This window comes from Ascaphus truei, chromosome 18 (assembly GCF_040206685.1).
Source record: "Ascaphus truei isolate aAscTru1 chromosome 18, aAscTru1.hap1, whole genome shotgun sequence".
NCBI lineage: Eukaryota > Metazoa > Chordata > Amphibia > Anura > Ascaphidae > Ascaphus > Ascaphus truei.
Genome location: NC_134500.1, coordinates 3476234 through 3494041, shown reverse-complemented (window position 1 = coordinate 3494041; position 17808 = coordinate 3476234). Strand labels below are relative to the sequence as shown.

The window sequence follows — 17808 nt, the reverse complement described above, 5'->3', positions numbered from 1 at the left end:
ACCTTACTTCCAAATACACCAATAACTAGCATTACTCAATCCCAATATTACACCGGAACCGTCAGTGCTTTCTGAGTTAAAAGCTTGTTTGTTTCTTTTTTTTCTTGGGATGATCTGAAGGCTAGAACACTTTAGCCTCCCATTTAGCTGAATATTTCTATAATACAAATATTTTTCTTCTGTATTGCTGACAGTGTACATAGTGCTGTGCATAACATTTCACAGGCATAATGAGTCTCTGTCCCAGAGAGCTTACAATCTAATGTTGGTGCCGGAGGCACAGTGAGGTAAACTGATTTGCCCAGGGCTACTGAGCCTTACAGATCTGCTTAATCTCCTCAGTGAAGAGGTTCAAATGTTTTTGATGATGAAGTCATAAAGATTGACTGTATGTCTCTCCAAATCAGCTGTTTACATTTCAAGGATCTTTGTTTGATATGCACGGTATGAATGTATTGGCAACCCCTGCATTGTCCTTTCTAAATATACTTTTTACAGCATTGTGCACTGCATAGCTGAAACATAGAATCATGATAACCAGAGCCTATTGTGCTCTGCAGCAATCCAAACACCAGCAGTGGTCAGGGATATTAAAAAACCCTCTTGCCATGGACCCTGACTGCAAGATCATTCCAGACATGAGTAGTGGATATAACAGCCTCTTGCTCACTTAATCCAAGATTTATGGCGTGCATCACGGTGAGCAGAAAATTGGAACCCCAAGCAAATGGTTCATTGCAATAAAGAAATCGCAGCAATACCATTCACCTTGCTGAGAGGAAGAGTGCTCGTTTTCAGTAGGAATACAGCCATCTGCTTCCATTTGTACATGCTTTCTTTTAATAAGATGAAAGCTTAGAACACTAGTTATCGAACTTACTTTGATCTTTACCTGCATGATGCGTCAACGTCTCTGCTACTAACTACTTTCAGATGTGTCCGTGTATTTACACATATTCCTGTGTATCAATAACGGTCACTTTTCTGCATTGTACTTCTGCATTACAATGTAACTACAGGAATCAACCTCAATGAGAATATATCATAACTTTATTTATGAGCTGCCAGCCACGTGTGCAGCACTTTCCAACATTACAATAGGAGGTAAATAAAGTACATTATAAACAATGGGAATAAGAGCAACAGGAAAATCACAACATAAGGCTAAAAGGGAGACTTACAGACCGTGGGAGTACAAAGTGCATTATTAGAAGTGCAGACAAGGGAGGTCAAGCACATGTGGAGTTCGGAGCAGAGGCTTTAAGAGTTTAATGAGCTGTTTCTTTTAAGAGCTGGATTTTCAGCTGGGCTGTAAATGTGGAAAGTGAAGGTGCTTGGCAAATATCGAGTGGAAGAGGGTTCCACAGGTAGGGAGAGATTAGCAAGGAAGGATTACAGCAGCTGTAGATTTAATGAATGTGGAGTAGCACGTATGTACCAATAATAATACAGGTACCGCACACTAATGTTCCCTAGTACAGAAAGAAAGGCCTTTTATTGTTATGAATATTTATTAATTTGCTGACAAATGACAATAATGTACAAAGAGAAGAGTCAGAAAGGCAGTCACAGCGAAAAGATAAGGATCAAGAGACGGGGAGGATAAATACACGGAGTTAGTTAATTAATTAATTAGTTAGTTGGCTGGATCCATTCAACATATTCTATACAAATGTAATTACAAAGATGAAAATATAGAACATTAATACTTTCTCCCTACAAATAGCCACTTGGTAAGCATATATGCATGGCTAAATTGATAAATATATATTGTACAATATGTACACTAACCTTGTTGATAATTGAGCAAGGTTTTAGAACCATAGCAGATAAAAGCTTGTGCTGCAATATTTCAATTTGCGTCCATTTTTCTTTGTTACTTGATGGCAAAAATGTCTTTCCTACTGTACCAGCTGAACTGCCCTGATAACAATCTGCAAACTTTGTGACCACTTAGAAGTAGCTAGAGACGTGGTGTATTTTCATGGTTTTTGTTTAAATATTCACCCAGAGGGAGGTCGATCACCAAATCATTAACCACAAGGGATTTATTTTATTTTTGATTACATGGAAATCGCCTCTAGCTCATTGTCAGATTGCGCGTGCACTTTATTGTAAGAATGGATGGGAATACTTCAATACGTTTACTTATTTATAAAAAATGTTTTACCAGGAAATAATACAGTGAGAGTTACCTCTCGTTTTCAAGCATGTCCTGGGCATAGAGTTATGGTGACAATACAAGGTTACATTAAATGAACAGAGGTTATGCATTATATTTAAAGACATTGCATGGACAGTTAGAGATAATATAAATTATCAGTGTATGTAACAGTTACAGACAATATTAAAGTCTGAGACAGCTTTAGTTTTGAAATAACTTAGACTGGTGGCTGCTGTGAGAGTCTTTGGGTAGGTTATTTCAGGTGTGAGGTACACGGTAAGAGGAGAAGGAGCGGCCGGATTCTTTGTTGAGCCTTGGGACTGTGAGCAGTCTTTTGGAGTCTGATCTCAGATGATAAGAGCTGCATGTGGCAGGGGTGAGGAGCTTGTGCAGATAGGTGGGTAGCTTGTCTGAGAAAGTATTTGAAGGCAAGACAGGAAAAATGAACTTTGCGCCTAGACTCAAGTGATGACCAATCTAGTTCTTTGAGCATTTCGCAGTGATATGTGTTGTAGTTACGTTGGAGGTGAAAGCAGCATATTGAGTTTTAGAGGGTGTGTAGTTTGCCAAGGTGAATTTGGGGTGCTGTACCATAGAATATGTCCTCATAGTCTATAATTGGTATTAGCATCTGCTGTGCGATGCACTTTCTGACCAGCTGGCTTAGGGAGGATTTGTTCATATAAAGTACACCTAATTTGGCATAGGTTTTGGATGTCAGGGTATCAATGTGCAACCCGAATGTTAAATGGGAGTCAAACCATGTGCCCAGATATTTAAAACTAGTGACGGGATAGGATGGTATTAGCGTTGGTTCTGATCTGTAGCTCTGTAATTTTTAGCTTGAGAAATGTACTCTTGGTCCCAAATACTATTGTTACAGTCTTGTCCGTGTTTAAAAACAGTTTGTTTTGGGAAATCCAGTTTGCAAGTCTCGGAAACTCAGATTGAAGTACGTGTTCAAGGTCAGAGAGGCTAGGGCTGTGTGCATATAAGATTTTGTCATTCGCATACATGTGCATTGAAGCTCCGTTGCAAGCTACAGGTAGATCATTGACGAAGACTGAGAAGAGTAGGGCCCCATAACAGAGCGTTGCGGGACACTGCAGGTGACATCTAAGGGGTTGAAGTTAGTGCCCGAGATAGACACATGTTGGGATCTATCTGATAGGTAGGAGTAAAACCCAGTGGCGTAGCAATGCATGCGCGGAATGTGTTGTAATGTTTGACCATGCATGCGCGACTGGCACTTCTCTAATACGCATGCGCGATCGGTGGTTGTCGACTGCTCCTGTGCATGCGCGATCGGTGGTTGTCGACTGCTCCTGTGCATGCGCGATCGGTGGTTGTCGGCTGCTCCTGTGCATTCGCGATCCGTGGTTGTCGGAAGCTCCAATTGCGCATGAGCGACCAGCAACCAACGATCGCGCACACGCAGTTGGCAAGTGCCTATCTCGAATGGGCAGCCACAAAAATATGCTAGAGAGGGGGCCCCCGGGCTTTGCCTGGGCTAACGCTACGCCCCTGGTGAAACCAGTTTAAAGCATGTTCCCATATTCCAGAGCACTGGAGCTTGTTTAACAAGATAACATGGTCAACAGTGTAAAAAAGTTTCTCTTGACTAGCACAAGCAAAATGTCACTGTTTTTTCTTATGGCCTCCTCTTCTCTCAGTGGAAAAGAGAAAGCCCCTTGCTCCTTTAATAAAATACATGAATATTTGTAATCGGATCAGAAAGGCTCCTTGAAGGTGCCTTCACATCATTATTTTGCAAGCAGTTACAAGGGAAGAATACAGCTGCCATTTTCACTCTGATTTATTTTGCTGGCTGACGAGCTTCAGATTACAAATGATTTCTTTATCTCTTCCCCCTAACGGGAAACATATTAATCCTCATCTCACAGCTGATGCTAGGAGAACTATTAATAAGCTAATGGCATTTCCTAATTAGTTTTCTGCAGGTGATCAAGCAATAATTTCCACGGTGGAAAGAAACAAGATGGGATTTCCTGTGACCTTCCACTTTCATAAAGTTATGGCAGCAGCTCCCAGCAGGAGGGGACGCAGGGGGTCCCTGGAGAAAACCTTCGTTCATTTCAGCTCAGGGGCTCGCTTGATTTTCAAAATACCAGGGAAGGTGCCGTCGGTATTTAAATCCCCTGCGTCACATTAGCCAGTAGGACGCCACGGATTATGTTGCAGCTTCCTATTGGCCAGTGTGATTCAGTATATTGAAACCACCATTTTGATTTCCCCAGAAAGGACTTCAGCTGTAAGTACCTCAGTAACCAGGTCTCTGGAGGTGTGAAAATAGGGTGTTTCAGCTTCCTGGGGTGAGGGCCCCCTGCTTCCCGGGGGGAGAGCCCCCTGCTTCCCGGGGGGTGGGCCCCCTGCTTCCCGAAGGGTGGACCCCCTGCTTCCCGGGTGGAGGGCTCCCTGCTTCCCGGAGCATGGGCCCCCTGCTTCCCGGGGGGAGGGCTCCCTGCTTCCCGGGGGGTGGGCCCCCTGTTTCCTGGGGGGGGGGCTGCTTCCCGGGGGGGGGGGGCTGCTTCCCGGGGGGGGGTCACTGCTTCCCGGGGGGAGGGCTCCCTGCTTCCCAAGGGGAGGGGGACCTGCTTCCCAGGGGGGGGCTGCTTCCCGGGGGGGGGGCTGCTTCCCGGGGGGGGGGGGCACTGCTTCCCGGGGGGAGGGCCCCCTGCTTCCCGGGGGGGGGAGACCTGCTTCTCGGGGGGGGGGGGGGGAAGGGGACCTGCTTCCCTGGGAGAGGGCAGGTTAAAAGGAGAGAAGGATCTGCTGCTTTAGAAGATGCGCACACTTTATGCTTAATGCAACCTGTAATACGCCCAGAAATATGGGCATCGTAAATTAAATGCCCTGTTAGATTATTGTTTAAGGCTTTATACGGGGGCTTCGTGGGAGAAATGTATGAAACCTCTTCACAATTAAAAGAAAGTAATAAAAGTGTAACTAGATTTCTGAACAAAAGGCCCTTTTGCAGATAGGAAAAATGCTGGCGTACAATTCATGGGCTGGTTACTGAATCGCGTCGAGTATCTAAAGAAGTCTCGTGAGATGAAATGCAATAAAGTCTGATTGTTTACTGTCTGTTTACTTTTTCACCTGGGTTTTCTGACTGATCAATTCATGAATCCAGTAAACAAATTGGAGCAACTATATCAGGAAATAGTGATACCGTTATAAAAACAAAAAGCAGTCGCTAACAGAGGCCAGGTATGTGTAACAGCTTATTCATAGCGAGCGACACCGAGGGTGTTTTAATAAGTGCGTAGTAACGTTACAATTGTAATGACCATGAAGTGGCGGCAGGTTGGGAGAATGTCGCACGGGAAGGAAGAGCATTTTTAACGGCTAAAGACAGTTTGAACTTTTTTCACCTCGGGAGTACAGTATCTCTTTTTGAGCTTACTATGTGATAAATAAACATTATTATTTATTTATAACTTGTCAGAATTTTCCTCTGGACAAATATGATGGGGTTGAAGACCCTCGCTAGCATAACAAAGGCATTATCACGCATTAATTGATGTTCATCTAAGAGGTCCCTGTTACAAGGGATTTCCAATATACAGCACAGTAAGCGCGAGCAAGACACGCCATCCGGCGGAGCGTTCCTTTCACTTTTGTCTGATTGCTCATACGTATTTGAGCTGGGATATTCACATTTTTGTTAACACTGTCTTTGTGCAGGTGAGCACAATGGATTTTGTTTTAGTCACATGGAAACTATGTCATAATGGAAAATATTTGATGGATATTATCCATATGAACTAGTATGGAACTTTCTTTACTTCCTTGAGAGTTATGAGAGGGTTATACTACCTGAAGAGCAGAGAATTCAAATCACTTTGAGTATTGATGTGGTTAATTGTGATATAAAACCACGCTGTACGGCAGTATACAGGATAGCTTATGACTGGTTTGCCAGAGGGGAGTGGGAATTTACCCCAGTGTAGCTTTTGCATTGATTTTGTGTTTTAGGAGTGAAGAATTACAGTAGAGACTGGACACATGTCCGGATTTAGTCACACTCCGTGACTAAGATCACTGATTCTGCACATTGTACAGCCAAATCTTGAGAGGTTATGTGATCCTCCGCAGCTGTGGAGACTTCTCTGGGTGGATTAAATGTTACTTGGGTATGTTAAATCTTTTACCCTTTGCATCTTTAAATAGAATCCGTTTCCTTTTTCTGCACTAACCCCTGGGATCCTGCCCTAGAGACACTTTGTCCTACTAGCAAAAATATTTTCCAAATATACTCCATTTTTAGTTCTTTCCTCCTCTTTGGGAACAAAACGTGACACTAAGCATTATGGGTGACATGGTCGTGACACTAAGCATTATGGGTGACATGGTCATGAAACTAAGCATTATGGGTGACATGGTCGTGACACTAAGCATTATGGGTGACATGGTCGTGACACTAAGCATTATGGGTGACATGGTCGTGACACTAAGCATTATGGGTGACATGGTCGTGATACTAAGCATTATGGGTGACATGGTCGTGATACTCCAGTGCACATGTTTTGCGATTATTATTATTATTTAAAGCACTTATTCCCATCATCTGTTATTTATATTATCTGTTATTTATAGGATTACCACGTGTATTACTGCTGTGAAGCGCTATGTACATTAATGGCGCTATATAAATAAAGACATACAATACAATACAATTACCAAAACCAATACAATTGTCTTCATTTAAAATCTGCACTTCTTCCAGTAGAATATCAATAGAGACAGCTATTGACCTTATTGAACCACATTTGGTTGTGGATCAAATATATTTGCAGTAGACTTTGCTTTAGGAATTAGCGTTACAGTTGGATTACTTAACCCGTTTGTACAAATACATTTGGATACAAATGTAGCAAAAGTTATCACTGCAGCTGGACATGCAAAACACGGCAGCAGTAGAAGTCCTCAGAATTGGCCACATGTGAAGAGTGGACGTGGCTAACACATGATTACACTCGCAATAATACTACATCTGTAGTAAATACATACCCGACATGACGGAGTTAACTGCACATTATTGGATATTTTGTATCTATACCTGACCCCTGGTTTTGCTAATACAGTATATAAGGAGTAACATGTTATCAAGCTGATTGTGTTGATAATAAATAATGGAAGATCTGCCAGAAGATGACGTGACCTTAGTGTGGTGCATATAAACGTATTGATTATCCAAAAGCCTGGAGAAATAATAATTGCCCCTTTGATTGGTATCTAGTATTTCAGATTGTTCTGCAACATTTTGTATCTATCGGGTGAACTAAAACATTGCTAATTAAGGAGTCCCGTTTCGAGAAATTCAGTGGTACAGTATCATTCAGATGTAACACTAAATATATTCTTCTGTAAAACATAGAGAAATTTGGGTTATTGTTTAACATTTATATATGAGAGCACCTGCATGGAAATAACGTGCAAATGTATTCACTATTGGATTGTTGGCTAAGGACTAGGATAAGTATTACTTAAATTACTGCATGCAATAAAAGGGGGGACATTGTAACCATTGACCATAATGTGTTTGTTTTTAGAATATATTGTAGCAAAACGTGCTAAGTATCCCATAAGGTAAGCGTAATGTTTCTGTTGTCTTCTTATGACAGAGCTCATATGAAAAAGATGTGACCCTGAACATCCTGAGTGTATTAAGTGATTTGCTGTCTGTTGGTAAGTGACCATATTGCATTACTATTTTATTACACCTGATGTCCTTAGAATTGATGGTGTTGTGTTAAAAACACATCACTTGCAGTGTGAAGAACCTGGATTTAATATATATGATGATACCAGATAATGCGTTCTCCTGCTCCCACAAACTTGAGGCTCAAAAGAGCTCTGAGTCTGTCTGTCTATCTATCTACCCATCTGTCTATCTGTCTGTCTGTCTGTCCATCTGTCTATCTATCTATCTATCTATCTATCTATCTATCTATCTATCTATCTATCTATCTATCTATCTATCTATCTATCTATCTATCTATCTATCTATCTATCTATCTATCTATTCATCCATTCATCTCTTCTAGTTTTCTTTCAACCCATGCATCTAATCAGCATGATTACAAAATGGAAAGCTAAGGAAGTGTTTAAAAGAAAGCCCTGTGTTGTTGTGTTGTTCTTTCAGGAACAGATCGGAGGATTTATTACATGATCTCCAAGGGAGGCAGTGAAGCTTTACTACAAACCTTGGTAAACTTGGCAAGATCCACCTCTCTTGACTATAGCCTCCTTTTACCCCTGTTTGGGCTGTTGGTCAAGGTAGGCCAGAAAGGTACTGTATGTCTAAGATTGTTCATATTTGGGGAGATATTAGGATATGGCTCTTCTCAGCAGGGCTGCCAACAGGGGGGAACAGCCGGGGTTGGAGTCCTGGGCCCGGTGAGTCAGGGGGCCCGGCCGCCCGGGTCCCCTGCAGGTCATGTGTCCACTGTCAGCGGCCGTTTAAAAAAATAAAATAAAAAAAATTGAGGAGAGGACATCCAATCAGGGCCTTCCTCATGGGCGGGGATTAGTAGCTAATATAAGCAACTGCACAGGCGGAAGAAACATGTTTGAATGTTCCCTTCTGTGCAGCTGCTTATTCAAGATACACACACAAGTAAATACTGTTATCTGCACTGTCTGACTGTATCACCCTGTACTGTTGTGTGTGTTGTCTCTGTAGTGTCGTGTGTCGTCCGTCTGTCCGTCCCTGTCCTACCTTCCACCCAACTTCCCCCCACCTTCCCCCCCCCCCGCCCTACTTTCCCAGAACTCAGTCCTGGCTGTCCACCAAGGCCATCTGCAGCAGGCTCCTCTGCCGCCCGGTTGTGGTGTGCTGCAGCCTGCAGGACCCCCCCACATGTGTCTTCCCTCCCTCAAAGCCACCCGGGCCCTAGGCCCCCGGATCCTCAGCCCCCCCGCCCCCCACACCCTAATGGGATCCTCTGCTCCCCCAGGCCCTACCGTAATCCTCCCACCACGTGTCCTCTGGCCCACAAAGCCACCCGGGCCTTAGGCCCCTGGATCCTCAGCCCCCCACCCCTCCCAGGCCATACCGGGATACTCCACCCCCTCCTCCAACCGGCATCCTCCGCGGATCGTCTGCAGCCGGCTGTAGTGGCACCCGGACCGTAATGCACCCTCCTCAGCCAGGATCCTCAGCACTCCACCCCAGGTACCGAAAGCCACCCGGGCCTATAGCCTCTGGATCCTTTGCCCCCCCCACCCCAGGCCCTACCGGCATCCTCTACCCCCCACGTACCGATCGAAGACCCCCCTTGTTGACCGGTTGAAGAGCCCCCCGGACCGGTTGAAGAGGTACTGTAATTAATACTCATTAATACTGTACCCCTGAGACCCATACTTAATCCTTTCCCCCGAGGCCCATACATAACCCCCAGGCCCATACATAACCCCCAGGCCCATACATAACCCCTTCCCCCCAGGCCTACACTTAACCTCCCCCCCCCCAGGCCCATTGGGCATTGGGTATCTTTGTCTTTTGTTGAAAATATTAAAATAAACAGATTGCATTGTAATGTTTTTTTCAGTATTAATTAAATTTAAAGTTGCGTCCAAATTTCTTTTTTCGTGTTACGAACGCTATGGGATGTGGGGGCGGGGGGGGGGAGGGGTCTTCTCCTTTCATTTGTCCTGGGCCCCATGATTTCTGTTGGCGGCCCTGATTCTCAGTACGTGGCATGACAGAGTTTCACAAGTTGCATGTGTTCCACACAATCAAAGACACGCTGCCTGGTGGTCTCCCGTTCAGTGACCAGTACACGCTTTAACACCATCAAAAGGTTCACTCTTCTGAAATAAAAAAACAAAACATTTGAGGATTTGACAGCTGATGTGTAGTAACATCGATGGGACGTTCACATACTGAGCCAAAAGGACATAATAGTCTGCAAAATATCAGCAGTGTATCACAGGTTACCCATAACTCATTGGCAGCCATTGGAATCATTTACATGCAGGGGGTAGCCAAATACTATAGCCTCGAAGTTAGCTGAAAGCAATTGTTACTACCTTACGCAATAATAATAATTATTATTGTTGTTTTTTCTTGTATAGCGCTGCTAGTTTTACAGAGACATTTTGCAGACACACAGTTTTTTTTGTTGCCTGAAGCACAGGGAGATAAAGTGACGCCTAAGGTCGCAAGGAGCCGATACTGAACCAGGGTCCCCTTCACACTCGGTGCCAGTCAGTGTGTACTCACTGAGCCACTCCTTCTCGCAGTGCCAGACAGTGCAGTGCCAGACAGTGCAGTGCCAGACAGGACAGTGCCAGACAGGGCAGTGCCAGACAGGGCAGTGCCAGACAGTGCAGTGCCAGACAGTGCAGTGCCAGACAGGGCAGTGCCAGACAGGGCAGTGCCAGACAGTGCAGTGCCAGACAGTGCAGTGCCAGTCAGTGTGTACTCACTGAGCCGCTCCTTCTCGCAGTGCCAGACAGTGCAGTGCCAGACAGTGCAGTGCCAGACAGGACAGTGCCAGACAGGGCAGTGCCAGACAGGGCAGTGCCAGACAGTGCAGTGCCAGACAGGGCAGTGCCAGACAGGGCAGTGCCAGACAGGGCAGTGCCAGACAGGGCAGTGCCAGACAGTGCAGTGCCAGACAGTGCAGTGCCAGACAGTGCAGTGCCAGACAGTGCAGTGCTCACAGTGTGTGATGGTTTTATTTATGTATTGCTAAAGTAAAAAGACACCGTTGTACAGGGCTTCAATCATTCTTACGCATCCAGTCTAACCTTTTAACATAAGCTGTTTTGTGCTTATTACGGGGAAGTAATGTGGGACTCTAATGGTACGTGAAATAAAAATACCAAGCAAGCACACGAGAACTGTGCATGTTCATAGTTTGTTTGTTATTGTAACCTAGATGGAAAGTTTGGAGAAAAGGCTCAGAAACTAGAAGCTACAGATGTTACGCTAAGTTTGGCAAGAAGAAATCTAACCGCGTTCGAGAACCTCACTCCTTGCCTCTCAGCTCTACAAGTGTATGCCTCCTACAGTACGTATATATTTCATTCCTGAACAAATGTCCTCCTTGAAACGACTCGTTTCTTAGTCTTAATGATCATTTATATTAGGAATGTGTTAAGGTTAAGTAAAACAAAATGTCTATTTCAGGCCCTTATTGATTATGCTGTGAAACTGCTTCTCTGAGCTGGGGAAGAGGTCAGCTTTATTAAAGCTGCAGACCCAGCAATATCCTACATTTGTGTTTTTTTAAATAAATCTGTACTATGAGAAAATACTTGTAGCATTTCTTTTTTTTAAACCACTCTGAAAGACATATTTAATGTATTATAATGTAACAAGCATTTTTTGAGCCCTGCCCTCTCTCTAGCAGTGCACCAATTGTATCTAGTGACTGCCTGGTCACATGATCTTCCCCACAGAACTTTGCATCTTTGTTCCTCTTCTGCTGCACTGACAGCCATTTAGTGAACCCCCGAGCCGAATCTTCGCCGTTCGAGCACAGGAGATCTAATCGATCCGCAACTTAGTTAATTACTTATCATTGTGTGGATTGTATTGATGCACATATTACAGGGGATTTTTTTTTAAATTAAAATATAAATACCCAGTAGCTTGTACTGCTGCTTTAAAAGGAATGGGAATAAACTCTTTCCAGCACTGAGATGGGGCTTCACGACATTTCAGTAAGGGCCATATTCTGTATAAAAAACATCACAGTTTGGGCCACTTCAACTATTTGAACTTTTTGGCTTTAAATAGAATATGCAAAATAAGCATTTGGAAAGTTTTTTCCAACAGTTAAGAAGGGGATCGCAGAAAAAGGCACAGGGGGTTAGGACGAAGGCTGCAGCCCAGAAAGCCTTTCTATAAAAAGGAGTATCTCGTTAAGACTGAATTGAGCAACGGGAAACTGGGGTAGGAAGGGGGGGGCGGGAAGGGGGGAGGGTTAGGAGTGGGGGGGAGGGGGGCTGTAGTGAAGGTCATTTTTAAAAATAACCGTGTTCAACATTTTGTGAAAAGTTCACTGCACAATCTTTGTACATCATGGAAATTAGGGAACAAGATCATCACCTTTGATTGCAGGATACTCTACTTGCAAGGTTATAGCAACCTCTAAGAACCGCAATTAATGAGGATTTGGTGGTTCTATACCAAAGTATATAGCTTTTATTTAATCTAAATGATTTAATTGAAGCGTATGTGACGCCTTATCCTAAAAATCACTGAGACACAGAATATCTTTATGAGTTGATATGTCTGCTTGCCATTCATCATAGCCTACACACATTTGTTTTAAAAGCTCATTATTATTATTTTCTGATTAGTATTGTCAGCAGACAAGTGGCCTACTGTAGGTGTCCGGGTTTTGGCTTTTTACATAAAATAACCAATAACCAGTCACTTTATCTCCTGATAACATTATCAAACATTATTCCGTTGGTAACTATAACAAAGCAATAATCCAGGACACATTTAAGATGTAGATGCAAAGAAAAGTTTCTGTCATTCCGATAAAATAAACAAACTTTTTTATGAAAATGTTCTAAATGCTCAAAACCTCCTGAACGACTTTTTGTTAAATTACACTGTACCTAATAAAGTCTGAATCCAAACAAACGTACAACCGAAGAGTGGGGAGGTTACTAAAGCCAGACTTCCTAAACCCTGTTAAATCAGGGCAGATAAGGTCGCCTTACCTAAATTAGTAGCAACGCTAATTGCCCTGAGATTGTAACTGTCCCATTATTTAGTTATACCTAAACCTGGCAGTGCTTGTGTCCCATTTCTGGGTCTGGTTGGGACAGTGTTATTTCACTTTCTTCTCTCCTCCTCCTTCCAGTCTCTGCCTGAGGGTAATGCCGTGGTACATGACGCAATTAACGTCATGTTATATGAAGATAACGTGTTAGTGTCATGTTATTTTAGGCTAACGCTATGTTATACAGGTTTAGGTGTAACTTAAATAAATTACATTTATTTTTTTGTTACATAGTTACATATATAGTTACATAGTTACCTATATAGTTATATAGTTACATAGTTACATGGTAGATGAGGTTGAAAAAAGACATATGTCCATCAATTTCAACCTATGCTCAATTTATTCGACGGATACTTATTCTATATCCCTACTTACAGTATATTGGTCCAGAGGAAGGCAAACAAAAATCCCCAGTGTCATATCATCCAATGATATCTCATAAGGGTAAAAATAAATTCCTTCCTGATTCCAAACATTGTCAATCAGATTACTCCCTGGATTAACATCCTTCCCATTTGGTATATCCCTGTATACTTTTCCTTTCTAAAAAGTTGCCCAACCTTTTTTTGAACATATCTATTGTATCTGCCATCACAGTCTCCATGGGTAATGAATCCCACAGTGTAACTGCCCTTACTGTAAAGAACCCTTTCCTTTGTTGCTGGTGAAATCTCCTTTCCTCCAACCTTAAGGGATGGCCCCGAGTCCTTTGTACTGCCCTTGGGATAAATTGCTACATTACGGTACTTACTTTAGCGAGTACAGCTTCACCAGTAGTGCTGTGGCAACGGAGATTAACGTAATTTTTAATGGGTTAAGGGAATCTGGGCCACGGATATTTAAGGAATGATCGATGCTTCGGCTGAATAAGCTGATCTGCTTTGTCAGCTGCTTGTGTCACTGCCCAGTCCGTGAGACCATGTGGCAAATGTGTCTCATTTAAAAGAAGCTGAGTTTAAACAACTGGTATCCCAGTATCTCCTAATTAATTGTTTGCTGCCGTTTGCTTTTGTTAATGTAACTCATACTAGGTTTCCAAATGTTACCATCAGCAGAATGCTTTGGCAGGGGCCTGACCGGCCAGAGACTGCGACGAGATGTTGGCAGCATTGTGTTCTTTAGTAGGCCGCTAAAAAAAGTGTCTGGAAAACTTCCAAATTCAAACCAAACAAGGCAAGAAGGCATTGTGGGCTGGGGTAAAAGAGAAAGATCAAAAGAAAGAAGCAGGGTGTATATTTCTCTTCTGTTTTAATGGTGGGTCAAGTAAGGTCATTTTATAAGCCGTTAATTATTTAGTAGTATTGAACCTTGACTCACAAGAATGTAGATATACAGAGAGGCTTCTGTAGCTCTGTGTTATCTAATTAGATGTTACAGACGCAGCCACGAGTATTAGAACTGGGCCTTGGAGATTCTGGGGCAGTCTCACAGTAAATGCCTCAACATTTCTGTGAGATTCTTAATGGCCCATCGGATTAACACAGCGGGGGTCCCTGCAGTCCCATTCAGTTTGATTCAGTTTGAATGGTACTGCAGGGACCCCCTCCCCCCACACCCCTCCTGCTGTGTTAATCCTATGGGCCATTAAGAATCTCACAACAATGTTACGGCATTTCCTGTGAGACTGCCCCAGAATCTCCCAGAATTTCCCAGGTACAAGTGTTCTTATAGTCGTGGCTGCACCTGTATATAGCCACACCGAGTCTGTGCTATTGCTTGTAACTGTAGATATAGAATGTTACACAGTTAGGGCATCTTCAGTACTTTACATCTGGTCTTGTTTGCTAGACCTTGAATAGTTTAAGCGGGAAAGTTACTCCTCAGCTGCCACTTGTTACTAAGCAAGAAAGTTTAGTGTTTAGCGTTCAGGACACTGTTTCTCAATCCTCCCATCAGGGAACCTAATTACACCATGTTTTGGGAATTATAAACCAATATTCCAATCAGAAGTACACTTTGGGCCTTAATAAATTAGTGTCCATTAGCATATTCTCTGCAAATTGGGGCTGGGAAATTCAAGATGGGCAAAGTTTGTTCATACAAAAAGTAACCCCGGGGGAGAGGTTTGCATCATGCTGGTTTAGGACCCTACCCCTTTCATACTAGACTGGCTCACACTACTATTATACATGGATAAATGGGTTAGATTACATTTGGAATCTAATGTATGTAATATAATCGCATTTATGTTATACATAACACTGCACCCTCATTGTACCGCGCTCCGGAATATGTTGGCACTTTACAAATATACGATAATAACAAATAATAATCTGCATTGTCAGTATGAACTGCTTGATGTGTTCCTGTATAGCACACCCTGTTCCATGATACCTTTCTTGTAAACAGCAATATTTGGAAGGCAAGTCTTGGCAGACAAACATATTTCAGATGCGCCGGTGATGAATGACTTCTCAAAACAAGCTTACCGTACATATTATAAATCTTACCTTCTTTCAGTGGGTGTTACACATTTGTACTCTGAGAAAAAGATTTATAGAAGTTCCCAAACTCACTGATATTTGGCGCCTCGGGGAATATCATGGCGTTTTTCCTGGATGTTGCTCTTTCATAAATATTGGCAAAGGTCAGATTTTGTAGATCTCAGAAGATTTTGATACATTGAATCTTATTATTTCTTGTGCAGTTCCCACTGGATCTATGCTGGGCATCAACGGAGCTGTGGAGTTGCTTTTTAAGGTCGTCACTCCTTATACCAGAAGACATACCCAAACAATCAAGTAGGTGTCTGATTTGAAGTGGAGTGATTTCTGCACACGGGTGTTCCTTTGCATTAACAAATGTGTGTTGCACACAGCGTGTTGTACTCTGTTTCAGACAAAAGCTTGGAGTCATCCAAGTGTGATGAGTGGTATGGACTTGAATGGCAGTTACCGCCAGTCGGACGCAATTCCCTGTATCATGCTCTGATGACTCCTGGCCAAACTGTACTGTACTTAGTCATTTATGTTAAATCATGACAGGGCTCGTCTAAAAGTCACAGCACTTTTACAACCTAATGCAGCTCTCAAAAGGCAGAGAATAGGCGCCATGGTGAGACCTTGCTGAATACTGCATCCGTTTGTTGCTTTCTTCCTGATAAAAAAATTTTTTTCTTAAACCAATACGTATCAATGGGAGATCTCTCTCTCACTCCATCTAAGGCCTCAGCCAGGTAGGGCGCGCTGGTGCTCATGCGCTGCGCCCTGCTCGGCCGGGCGATTCGTGGCCGGCTAGGTGTGCGCATGTCTGGGGGTGCGGCCATGACGTCACGGAGCTGGTTCACCCTCGTTGGGCGAACCGGTCACGTGACGCGCTTGCGAGCAGCAAATTTGCTTGCTCGGCAAGCAGCTAAGCGCCGAGCAGGCGCGCCCGCCCGCTCACGCTGGCCACAATTGCCACAATGTGTTTAATTGCGGCCAGCGTGAACGCGCCCGCCCGCTCAGCGCCACCCTGGTCGAGGCCTCAGGCTCCCGGAAATTAGTCGTCACTGTGTAGCCAGTCACCTATATTTTTAACTCCTTGCTTTGCAGGGCACTGCAGGCCTCTCTAGCATCAAAGCCGATCGTTCTAAACACAGATACAAGGTGACACTCTATTGCGGCCATTAATAAGGAAACCTCCAGGTCCGCAGAGCAAAGTAATGGGAACACGGTTATATCAGGGTGTTCTCTTACTATAAGTAGGGAAGATATTCTCAGGTACCGAGTCCTTTCCTGAATGCCATGCCATGAACACATACATGATTGCAGATACTTCATCACGTGGTCACAACACGTTATCGTGTTGGTGATCTTTATATTCTATGTTAATGTAGAGTTCATAGCCTCTGAGAACATATTTTAGAATGTGTTAAAGTACATTAGTTATAAGTTAGGAAGGTCCGGCGATATATTGACTATAGATAGACTATGTCACTGTACTTCACTGCAAAACAGATCATGCAGGTCTAGCAGTGGATTATAAAGGATGTGCAGCATTTAAAAATCCCACATGAGAAGATCTTAATTTGTATCTTCACTAACCAGTTAGAGAGAGAACCACCAAATCACACGTCGAGCTCGCCATCGGAACTGGATATCGTAGCACACGTATGGATTGATTGCTGAATTTTATGTTATTATTGCAAGGTTATTAGCACAGGACAACACAGACCCGTGAATCTTGTGCGTAGGATAATGCTTGCCTCCATCACATTGATATAGGGTGTTTTTTATGATAGCCTTGTCTCGTCAAAGAAGATAACTGGTGCATTCTGTGTCCATGAACTTGGATTGATGACATATACATCCGATGAAAAAAGAAGAGTGTTGGCTTGCATAGTGACGTGCAGCGCGATAAGGAGGAAGCTCGCTGATAAAACAAACACACTTACACAAATGTTAAAGTGCCAGCACCTCTCAGAAATATATACAGTACATAAATACTAAACAAAGTACTCACAATGTACTCACAAAGTACTCACAATGTACTCACAAAGTACTCACAATGTACTCACAAAGTACTCACAATGTACGCTTTGATTGTAATTCAATCAATTCATTGTAAATTTCTCATTTGACATCAATATAACATTCAAGCAGCTAATATATAGCACCACAAGAGGTCAGAAATAATACAATAACAAAGTACCAATGATTGCATACTTCATATTTGTGAGAATGTCACTATAACTTGGGACTGGTTTACTGAGAAATATTTGTCCTTTATTACATTTGAAGAGATGTGACGTACTTTTCCCAGTGACATTAATTATAGTTTGACAAAAACATAAAGGAAAACCTGTGTTTGGATGCACGGCACAAGCTTTCTATTAATACAAGACAATGTCCCTGGGTTGTACGTGGTGTGTGCCGGTGTTTCTCA

At 43.1% G+C, this 17808-nt stretch overlaps 1 protein-coding gene across 1 annotated transcript in view; it reads left to right on the top strand.

The window, feature by feature from the left end:
- AGBL1 (AGBL carboxypeptidase 1) overlaps positions 1 to 17808 on the top strand; it is a 256469-nt gene that overhangs the window by 6804 nt on the left and 231857 nt on the right. Inside the window, 4 exon segments of the mRNA XM_075575203.1 lie at positions 7813 to 7876; positions 8334 to 8480; positions 11077 to 11208; positions 15590 to 15683. Of these exon segments, the coding sequence (XP_075431318.1) occupies positions 7813 to 7876; positions 8334 to 8480; positions 11077 to 11208; positions 15590 to 15683 (437 nt within the window).